This window comes from Neolamprologus multifasciatus, chromosome 6, assembly GCF_963576455.1.
Source record: "Neolamprologus multifasciatus chromosome 6, fNeoMul1.2, whole genome shotgun sequence".
NCBI classification, from domain to species: domain Eukaryota; kingdom Metazoa; phylum Chordata; class Actinopteri; order Cichliformes; family Cichlidae; genus Neolamprologus; species Neolamprologus multifasciatus.
Genome location: NC_140444.1, coordinates 37719462 through 37730613, shown reverse-complemented (window position 1 = coordinate 37730613; position 11152 = coordinate 37719462). Strand labels below are relative to the sequence as shown.

The following is an 11152-nucleotide window of genomic DNA, read 5'->3' as shown; positions in this document are numbered from 1 at the left end:
TATAAAATCCCAGAACAGGAAAATCTCCTTCATGTTTTTCTGTTTTATCCTCAGCTACTTTGACACAAAGGCCTCTGCTGTGACGCTCACACCTTTGATAAAGTCTAACAAGTGTCAGCTTTCTTTTTATAGATATAAAAATATGGTAATGTAATGATACATGATCAGAATTATAATATTTCTGACTGAAGAAAAATTTCCCCGATTCAAATTGAATCGAATCAATTCAGGACCATGTGAATCGAAATCGAATCGATTGTAGACGATCAGTGACGATACCCAGCCCTAGTTAGCACTGTTGCCCCTTTTTACAGTGTGAGAATGAACACACACACACACACACACACACACACACACACACACACACTCTTTATATGCAACAGCCAGTCAACATCACAGAAGCCAGAGAATTTCAGTGTTTTAATGAAACATATTTCACAAGTTGTGAAATGTCTACAGACTTTTAGGAAAACAAGTAGCCGAGGATGGTTAAAGTCCAGGACTCTGCACCACTCTGCTCCACAACAAGTCCGGACAAATGGTTTCAGTCATATTCTGGCTCACTCAGCAGCTCCATGCTCAGGACCTGTATTGTTATGGTTTGAGTTGATGGACTGGCATCCTACTCAGGGTGCACTGTGACTTGGCCTCTGGCAGCCCTGCAAACTGGATCAGTGGTTGAGAAATCTAACAGATGGTCTCCGTGCAAAGATGAAAAAGCAATACCCATGTTTTTTACTTTTTAACCTCTGAAACAAGTATTGCAAGACTCCACACAGTGTTTACTTACTGAGCTCTCAAATCCACGGCAGACACTTGAACAAACATCCTCCAGCAGCAAGAGCACTCTCCATCATCCTGTGGCTCCTGTCTGAGCGTCTGACTCATCACGGTGCTTTTTCAGCGGCCTTTAAGGCTGCGTCCACACGTCCACTGGGACTTTTGAAAACAGCCTTTTGGGTCACTGAAAACAGAGATTTTTAAAACTCCTGCCAGGGTGGATATTTTAGAAAACTCAGTTTTTGTGTTTTTTACGTGTGGAGATTTAGTCGCAAAGGTGTGCGCCGTTTTTCACATCACGCTGTGCGCCATGTTATTGTTTACATGAGATACATTTCTACAATGGCGGATAGAGACGAGATACTGCTGCTGTTTGTACACACATACTCAGTCAGTGTCCATTTACAAAGACAGATGCGTCAGACGGCACTTTGGACGTCTTCATTCCACACAGACGCTGTCACAACATAAATCCAGACGTCAGTGTTGAATCAATTACATTTCTGTATGCTGTATGCATTTGTTCATTCCTAAGTAGTGAGTCTACACAACAATGAAAATACTGTCTTTAGTTATTAACATTAAACTAGCACAAAATTAGCTGCCTTTGCAGAAAGTACTTCAGGTTTTATGAGGGCACCTGTTTAGTCCCTCCCAGGCTCCTGGACTTCTGATTGGCCAACATTTCATTTTTAACGTTTACATGTGGACGGAGATATTTTTCCAAAACTGCACGTGTGGACGGGATTTGAAAAACAAAACCAAAAACGGAAAACCTCTGTTTTCAAAAATACCTGTGTGCATGTGGGCGTGGCCTAAGTCACTGATCATTACACCCAAGTCCAACTCCAGTCTGCTCTGAGCTGCAGAGGTAAACAACTCCAGCTCAGATAACTTTTCTCAGTACAAGCTTTGAAAAGCAAAAAGACTTAAAACAAACTTTATTTTTGACACGACAATGAAACCATAACTAACGACTGACAAAAATGACAGCACTACGTTTAGCTTTAAACGTGTCGTTTGTTTTAATAGAAAGTCATTATTCAGCTCTGACCTACTAAGATCAAACATGATGTCTCCAAAATGTGTCTACAACAGGGAAAGGGGTGAACAATAAGTGGTTCTACAAAGCTAAATTATACACACTTAGATACATTTTGAAAGCTGCTTTGCTCACCTACCTTATTCAGATATCATGTGCACTTAAAGTTTAAAGGGGTCAGGGTAGGGGGGCAAAAGTCATGTAGATGAGCATCAACCTGTTGGTTGGTGAAATTAAAAGTTGTTTTTCTCAAATTAAAGCTCAGCTCATGCTCAAACTGGTTGAATTAAACTTTTAAAGTGTTTGAATAGAACAGTATCAGTTCATTAGATCCTGATGTGAGTCTAGCAAAGAGAAGGTGTCAGTATCAGCTGCTAATTATCTCTACTTCTTTAAAACTCTCTCCATTGTTCTCCATTTAGCTCTATGTTCTTCATCTTCTATGTCTTGCGGTCCTTGGCCTTTTCCCTTTCCATCTCCTCTCCATCCTCCATCACACCTGCCTCCAGTCCTCCTTCCATTCTCTCTTTTGTCCTCCTCGACCTACGTCGCAGGGTGGAGGGCAGACAGTTAGCCAGAAAGAGGACAGCAAAGAGACAGAGCAGAGAGAGGACAGCACCCACGCCAAGCTCCAACTCGTGAGTTCCCTGCTTGTCTTCCTCTGCTCCTCCTTTATCCTGGCTCGGAAAGAAGTACACCTTGCCCTCGTCCAGGCTCGGCATCAGCACTGCTCTTTCTAGAGTGTTTCGACTGACCATGCCTCCTTTGTCCACCTCATTCCACCTCCTGTTAGTCACGGTCTGACTTACTTTCTCATGGTAGTTACTGCTGGTGCTCACGTTCCAGCTTTCATCTTTGTTTGATGAGTAAATGTCACCGTGTGATTCAACCAGTGTGTCTGAAATGTCAAACTCAAACTCCACACCTTCCTCGCTCTTCGTGGCTACTGGCTGCATGAAGTCCAGGTCTAAGTTGACCCTTATCCAGCCCGATCCCCTCGCCAGCCTGCGGGTCCCTTCTCGTCTCGTAGAAGCCTGCCGCTCCTCGTTCTCTTCATCAAAAGAGTTTGAGACAATCAGCTGATCGGCGCACGTAGAAACCAGAAGCTCTGCTCGCAGTAAAGGCCCACCTCCGTCACCCTGAGCGAAGACGCGTTGATTGGAACTGGGTGTCACCATAATAACACTCTCAGCCAATGAGGAGAGACGCAGGGAGAAGGGAAGGTCACTGAAAGAGGAGAGGAGGGAGGCGGTGTCGTCACTGAACTGCAGCCAGACACTGACGGAGGCCTCCTGCAGGGAAAACAGGGCACGTTTATCTCAGCTTCAGTGGATTAATGAGACTTCAGGAAGTGGGATGAGAAGAGTGTTTGTCACCTGGTGATAGTGGTACATGGTGTTGTAGGCTGTCACTGTTGCTGTGATGATGGAGGGGTGGGCAGGGCTGGACTTCACTGACATTCCCAGGCCACTGACCGCTTGTACAGACAGATCGCCAGCGCTGACAGTGTCAGAGGACACAGTGATGTCACATGTGCCCAACATGCCATCCCACTGCTCCGAGATAACCTAAGGAGGAAGGTGAGAGTGAGAGGAGATGCTGAAGAAGTGAAGCAATAGCAGTTAACTCATGCACAACTGTCGCCTACATGCAGTGATGTCTTTCCAGGTCTTAATCCTATCACGATGTTTTGGGGCCCGAGGGAAGCCACTCGGGGGTCTTCTACTCTCAGCCAGTTACTGACCAGCTCAGTCACATCTACAAACCAGTCTGAGGAACCCAGGTGGTGTGTGATTCTGCTGTGGGAGTCCTGGGCTGTGAACTGGGTCAGAACCTGGACTGAGGAGCGCTGATACACCGGCACACACCTGAGCAAGAAGAAAACACGAGGGGTTAAAGATGCTGACGTATCTGCGTCTGCATGTTGGAGAAGTGTGCGTTTACTCTGAAAGAAAGAGAGGACCATGTTTTTCATCCAGATGTTGCTATGACAACACTGATATTTTAATGGCAACACATTCTCCTTCTCAAATTACGTCTCGTCAGGAGCTCCGAGGCACAATAATGTCGTCCATTTTTTCTCCTCAGATTAGAGCCCAGATCAATGCCACACAGAGTTCCTGTCGCAGACACATCTGTGTGAATCAGGCCTTTATGGTCAAACAGCTGCTAAGAAACTACAACTAAGGAAAAGCAACAAGAAGAGATTTGTTTGGGCCCAGAAACACAAAGAGTGGACGTTAGACCATCTGTGCTTTGGTGTGGTGAGTCCAGATCTGAGGTCTTTGGTTCCACCTGCCGTGTCTTGAACGTAGAAGGTGAACGTATGGTCTCCACATGCTGGTTCCCACTGTGAAGCATGGAGGTGTGATGGTGACACTGTTGGGGATTTATTCAAAACTGAAGCCACACTGAACCATCATGGCTACCACAGCATCCTGCAGCAACACGCCAGGACAGCACAATGACCCCAAATACACTTCCAGGCTGTGTGAGGGCGAGTGGTGGAGTGCTGCACCTGATGGCCTGGCCTTCACAGTCACCTAAACCCGATGGAGATGGAGAGCAGAGTGAAGGCAAAAGGGCCAACAAGTGCTCAGCATCTCTGAACTCCTTCAAGACTGTTGGAAACCATTTCAGGAGACGACCTCATGAAGCTCATGGAGACGCCAAGAGTGAGCAAAGCAGTAATCAAAGCAAAGGGCGGCTGTTATGTTTACTACATAACTCGATATATGTTCATTCATAATTTTGATTGCTTCAGTGAGAATCTAAAATGTAAATAGCCATGAAAATGAAGAAAAACCATTCCATGAGAAAGTGTGTACACGCTACACTCTACACATGACTGTGCCAGACAACGCAGTCATTAAGTTCACAGATGATACCATCGTGGTGGAGCTCATCTCAGGGAGAGACGAGACAGCGCTGAGGTTCAGAGGCTGACAGATTGGTGGGGGGGGTAACAACAGTAACAACAATAACAATAATGATATTTATAACAAGATGCAATAATAACAATGTGCAATAAACATACACTTCTTCTTCTTTTTATTACTTTTATTACTTAAGTCAAGTTACTGTGTTGTGTTTGCTGACATGGGACAGTTTTGTGCCTCATGATGAGTGTCTGTAAACCTCTGACCACTCACTCATATGCCTCCAAAAACTCTTCATCTGCTGGATCTGGATCTTTGCTTGAAAGAAGAGAAATTCAGCTTTGACCTGAGTGTAAAATTATGGTTGTGTGGTGGTAATTATTGGATTACTGGCAGGTTGAAAAGGTTTCAGTGGAATTTTTCTGCTTCTCCCACACTCTGCCTCTCTCATTGACCTGAATGAGGATTTTTTAAAATATACAAACTGTGAAACATATATTTTTCATAATCATCCCGTTGCATGACCCAGTTTTGGCCAAGCTTTAGCTGTTGGACAGATGGCTGAACCTTTGACACCCCCCCCCCCCCCCCCCCCCCAGTGCTTGGCAGTTGTTGTACAGTGTTGTGTTGATATGCTTTCTCCAAACACGCTGCTGTGCATTAAGGCCACACATCGTTCTGGTCTTCCAGTTTGTTCAGACTCTGCAAATCTGTGTCATCATGTTCAGTTCTCATTTCCAGAAAAGAGAAGCCGTCTGAGATGTAGCTGTTGTTTTTTCTTTGTTTGTTTCTCTGAACACTGCATGCTTTGACCTTTGGGGTGACCTCTGGGTCCTAGAATTTGTACTCCTAGGTTGTGGCATTGTTAACATGCACATGAATGCTTCAGAGCAACAAAGTGCCCAAACGTCAGATTGTACCTTCTTCAGAGACGTGGTCCATCTGTGTGCACCTTCCTCATCAACAGCTTGAATCCATCTCCGATTCTTCTTGCTTTCCTCCTACCTCGTCTCCTGCTCGTCCCTACTTTCCCTACATTCAGCATCCCTACTCTCATCTCCACACTCCCGCCTCCCCTCTCTTCTCTTCTTTGGTCTTTGGCCAACAGCTTCCACCAGGACCCAGTTGACAAATAGTACTGGAGGCGGTTGTTGTTACCCTGGGCCCCGACTGACTTTTTCTGGTGATCCGCGAAAATTTGACACCATGCTCTTCCTGATGCGACCCTTCCCATTCATCTGGGCTTACGAGCTCAAGTACGAAAGACGATGAAAGAAGATGTCAGTTGCTGAATTTGCCTGTTTGCTAATGTAGCCCTGTATCTTTGTTTGTGATAATGCATAGCATTAAAGCTAGTTAGAATGTTTGAATGAACAAAAAACAGAAAATATGCATGAACACTACTTGTTTAGCTGATGCTCGTAAGCATCTGCTAAACAATATTCTGTGGTCAGAAACGAAAAATGTGATGACAGGAAGACTCATTGATGGCAGGTGTGAGATTATTACACTATCCTACGCCACCTTATACTTCTAATCAAAGAATTGTTGAATCATTATATGGCTATAGGCCACATTAGATTAAAGATTGTGAAATCATTACACTGTTTTATGATGCATTATACTGCTGAGTTATAAGAAATGCTGTTTGTGTAGAATCATTAAATACACTGGTTTTATACTGTGCAGTATTTCTGTCCGGTAAAATGATGCTAGACCGGACGATTGTGGGGTCATGATGAGTTAATTACATAAACCTTTTCAGTTTTCACACTCTGTTTTCATTTAGGTAATATGTAGTTTGAACCAAGCAGTAGAAGAGTCAGTGTAGTTCAACAGGCCTTTAAGGAAATGGTTACATCTATCCAGAGGAGATAAACACAGACACAACGAACTATAGTACAACAAGTGAAAACAGACTGAAGACACAGCGGGCCTCGTTTTTACCCTTTCTCTGTGATCAGGTTCCATCCATCAATGACACTGAGAGTAGGGTCTGCCAAGGAGACACGTAGGGGCACGGATGGAGCCCAAACCTCCAGACACACAGACCCACTGAGCATGCCCAGATGAAACTCCACCACTGCACAGGTCGACCCTAATCCTGATTCACTGCCATCAACGTAGAGGGTAGAGCAATCACTGGAAACCTGTATGGAAGAGACACATAGAAAATATGCTATTTGTTTCATCTATACAGTTTAAAGCAATCGCACTGGTTTCCTTTTGGCATTAAAGTTCAATTAGCTGTCTCACATGCTTTTCAGATTTGTGCTAAACCTCTCTAAACACAGTTTGGTAGATGATAATGTTTGGTTTGTGATTTTTGAAAAGGCACGAATTCTGTTATATTCAGACATCTCTAAAGCCAACATTACAAACCTGGGAAAATATCACCGAAATGATAAAATGGATAAACATGCATGTTTCATTTTGGGTGAGCTGTTTTTAATCAGTGGTGTACTCCACCTCGCCAAACAATAAAGCTTAGGCATAAATAAAAGTGCTGTGTGAACATGTGTGTGACTGGCTGAATGAGGCTTGAATTGCTCTGAGTGTTCAAATGAAGCAGAGAGGCCCTGTATACTGTAAGGTCCATTTACCCAGAGAGGTTTAGAAACACTGAGGTTTAGTCTTGACTTTGGAGTCAACAGCACAAACTAAATTTAAGACGAACCAGGTGCAGGTCAAATTTGAATGTCAATCGAGCCGTCTCTACGATAACCTGGCAAAACTGAGCCACTGAAAAAGACTCCAAGATGTTGTTTAACTGTTTTTGACTTTTACTTTAAGCACTGAGGTAGTGCAGTTGTTTTGGTTAACTAAAAATGGAATTTCAAATGAATTATATAAAATTTCGGCTGCGTTATATTGTAAGGTGACCCTACAAACTGAAATGAGCTGTGGGCCACTGCTGGCGCTGTCGTCTCATTGGAGGACACTTTAGTGTTCAGGGAGTACAAAACAAACAAGAAAACACAAACAAATAATACTGAAAATGTTTTGTTTGTTTGCGTTTTTTCAAATATTGTATAACGAGATAAAACGCAAACTCCCTCTTAACTGAATCCTGTCATTGATCTACCAAACAAACACGTCCTCTCTGTCTGCCCACGTGGCAGCACTTCTGCTGTCGTTATGTTCATATTTAACAAAATAAAATGCAGACATGAGCGTACACATTCATTTGTGACTCTCACTGAACTGACACAGTCCTCAGCATGTTTGTACTCTCTGCTCATATTGACATGACGTGGTCCACAAGTGGCCCCCGGGCCGCGAGTTTGAGACCCCTGCCCAACAATAATACAACACAGAAAACCCCAACAATCATATGACCAGCTCTGGGCAAGCGCTTTGGTGACAGTGCTGAGGAAAAACTCTCTTTTAACAGGAAGAAACCTCCAGCAGAACCAGACTGCTCATGAAATTGTGAAATGTGTGTTTTGAGACATATTGTGAGACATGCTGTGAGACATGCTGTGAGACATGCTGTGAGACATGCTGTGAGACATGTTGTGAAACATGTTGTGAAACATGTTGTGAGACATGTTGTGAGACATGTTGCACCTTGATACTGTTCTCATTGATGGAGTGACATGTGACTGCAGAGGTAACATCTGACACCTTCTCGTCATGGCTTACAGCCAGCACAATGACGGGCAGCAGCACGGGCTGGTTGTTCAGTATAGCTGTGTTGATCAACGTGTTACTCTGTGGACAGACCAACAGGAAACACACCTTCAGAGCAATCAGATGACATGTGATGGGCATCTGATGGACTTTAAAAGAATCACGTACCTCTGTTATAGGTGCAATGCCAAAGATGTGACGATCTGTGAATGAAAAGATGCTCACTGCTCCTACATGTGATGGCGGGACGGTAGTACGTCTGGAGTACTCCACCCACCAATTAGCAGGCACCATCATGGCAACACCGAAGCTGCGCCTCAAGCCGTCGACTGACAAACACGCCACCTGCTGGAGGAGAGTGGGACTGCAGGCAGACAAAGATCACATTCAAAGAAAGAAGAAATGAGCTTTATTAGTCACAACCACACAGCGAAATGTGTCGTGTCCAAGCTGCGGACATAGCTGCGCCATTGCAGGGCTTTGTGTTTCGGCATGGGGGGGCCTAGCCAGGACCCTTACTGGATACTGGGAGGGAATTGAACTTGGGACTTCCATTCCAAAGGTGTGTAGTCGTTCCACTACACTATCCAGCTGCCGTTCTCTGTACTAGCCCTGCAACAGACTGGAAACCCCTCCAGGGTGCACCCCAACCTCACTTTATGGAAACTGCAGTAAAGTCATTGCATACGTCTCCTTAAAGATGGCTGACTTTAATATTTTATTAACATGTTGGAAAAAGGTGTTGCTGAACTTACTCATGTGGCTGCTTTAGTGTTCTCTGTCTGTGGCAGAGGATGGACAACACATCATGTTTGGAGGCTTGGGTTCTTTCCAGGGTCACTGTCCACATGTCAGAGGTCAAAGTTCTCTGGGCCACTATTGACACCAGGCCCTTCTTCACCTTCATCCTGAAGACACAAAGAGTGGCTATTGACAGCAGCTGTGGACATGAACGAAGAGCTGCACAAATGTTCTTTTTAATTACCTAATGGCTGCAAAATGACCACTGACATTAGCTCTCAGATTCACTGAGACTCTGATTGGCTGTCCTATTAGGACTGGGCCTCTGTGATAGCGAATCACCACATGGGAGTCCAGATTGAGCTCCTCCTCTTCTTGTCCGCTCGTACAGGGTTCGTTTTGTTTGGTGTTGCTCTGCTCTTTCCCCTTGTCCTCTGCCTCCTTCAGGGTCACTGCTTTGATATAGAAAAGTTGCCTCTGGGATTTCACATCTCTGTCCTCCACACATCTGCAAGGATGAGTCAGGACAAATGGACAGTTTAAAGTCAGAGGCCTGAAGCCTAAAATTAATTTCATCAGCATTTGGATTCAATTCAGTTCAATTCAATTTCATTTATGTAGCACCTACAATATTAGAGAGAAACCCCATCAGTCGACCCCCGTATGGACAGACTTGGGGGTCAGGGGAGGGAAAAGAAAGCAGAGGCAACTGGACAAAAAACACACACCAAGCCAAATTCTAAAATGTATAACTAATGATCAAATTCAATAGAGAGTGAAAAAGAGGTGAGTGGACAAGAAATACAGCCTAAGACTGTTACAAGGTAACTGAGGGAGGATTCAAGTTCATCTGATCCAGCCTGAACTATATGCTCCATCAAAAAGGAAAGTTTGAAGCCTAATCTTAGAATTAAAGAGGGTGTCTGTCTCCCAAACCCAAACTGGGAGCTGGTTCAACAGAAGAGGAGCCTGAAAACTGAAGGCTCTGCCTTTTAAATATAAGAACCACAAATAAACCAGCAGTCTCAGAGCAAAGTTCTCTATTGGGATGATACAATACTATGATGTCATTAAGATGAGGTGGGGCCTGATTATTTAAGACCTTGTTTGTGAGAAGCAGGATTCTGATTCTAGATTTAACAGGGAGCCAATGAGGACAATGTCTATACAGTCGACCCAACCTACTTGTGGTGCAGTATTCACAGATTCACCGATTCCCTTCAAGAGAGACCTGTTTCAAGATGATAAAATGATATTAGAGTGTTTTAGATGGTGGTTTAATGTATATTTGGTTTTTAACTATTAAAATAGGCAGATAAAAGTGTTTTTAGAGGGTGTCTCAAGTATTCATGGATTTCAGCTACTCGCGGGCGGTTGTGGTCCCTAACCCCGCAAATACCAGGGGTCGACTGTAGGGCAGAAATCTGCTCTCTCTTTCTAGTCCCTTTCAGGACTCTTGCTGCAGCATTTTGGATTAACTGAAGGCTTTTCAGGGAGTTTTTTGGACATCCTGATAATAATGAATTACAGTCGTCCAGCCTGGAAGTAATAAATGCATGAACTAGTTTTTCAGCGTCACTCTGAGACAGGATATTTCTAACTTTAGAGATGTTGCACAAATGGAAGAACGCAGTCTTACATATTTGTTTAATATGTGCGTTGAAGGACATGTCCTGGTCAAACATGACTCCAAGGTTCCTCACAGTGTTACTGGAGGCCAAGGTAATGCCATCCAGAGTAAGAATCTGCTTAGATACCATATTTCTAAGATTTTCAGGGCCGAGTACAATAACCTCAGTTTGATCTGAATTAAGAAGCAGAAAATTCATCAACTTCATCCAGACTTCTGTCTTAGGTTTCTATAATCTGGCTTCATGGATATAGAAAATTGGGTATCATCTGCAAAGCAGTGAAAACCTATGCTACTCTTCTTAACAATACTGCCTAAGGAAATTATGGAAATGCATAATGTTTATAGAAATGTTCCCAAACCTGTGAAACTCCATAAAAGGTAAACTTTCATATAAACAAGTAAAGGGTAATATTCAAGGGAATGGGGAGAAGAAGTAGAAAATAC

The 11152-nt window shown here is 43.8% G+C and overlaps 1 protein-coding gene across 3 annotated transcripts in view; it reads right to left on the bottom strand.

The window, feature by feature from the left end:
* Positions 1-406: 406 nt before the first annotated feature.
* The window catches only part of tmem132a (transmembrane protein 132A), a 21784-nt gene continuing 11038 nt past the window's right edge, over positions 407-11152 (bottom strand). For all 3 annotated transcript variants that reach the window (XM_085164000.1, XM_085163999.1, XM_085164001.1), the window contains 8 exons: positions 9320-9583; positions 9090-9242; positions 8503-8698; positions 8272-8415; positions 6649-6851; positions 3471-3690; positions 3199-3390; positions 407-3114 (listed from right to left, as the gene is read on the bottom strand). In XM_085164000.1, the coding sequence (XP_085020126.1) occupies positions 2263-3114; positions 3199-3390; positions 3471-3690; positions 6649-6851; positions 8272-8415; positions 8503-8698; positions 9090-9242; positions 9320-9583 (2224 nt within the window). In that variant the 3' untranslated portion in view covers positions 407-2262. The remainder of the gene's footprint in view (positions 3115-3198; positions 3391-3470; positions 3691-6648; positions 6852-8271; positions 8416-8502; positions 8699-9089; positions 9243-9319; positions 9584-11152) is intronic.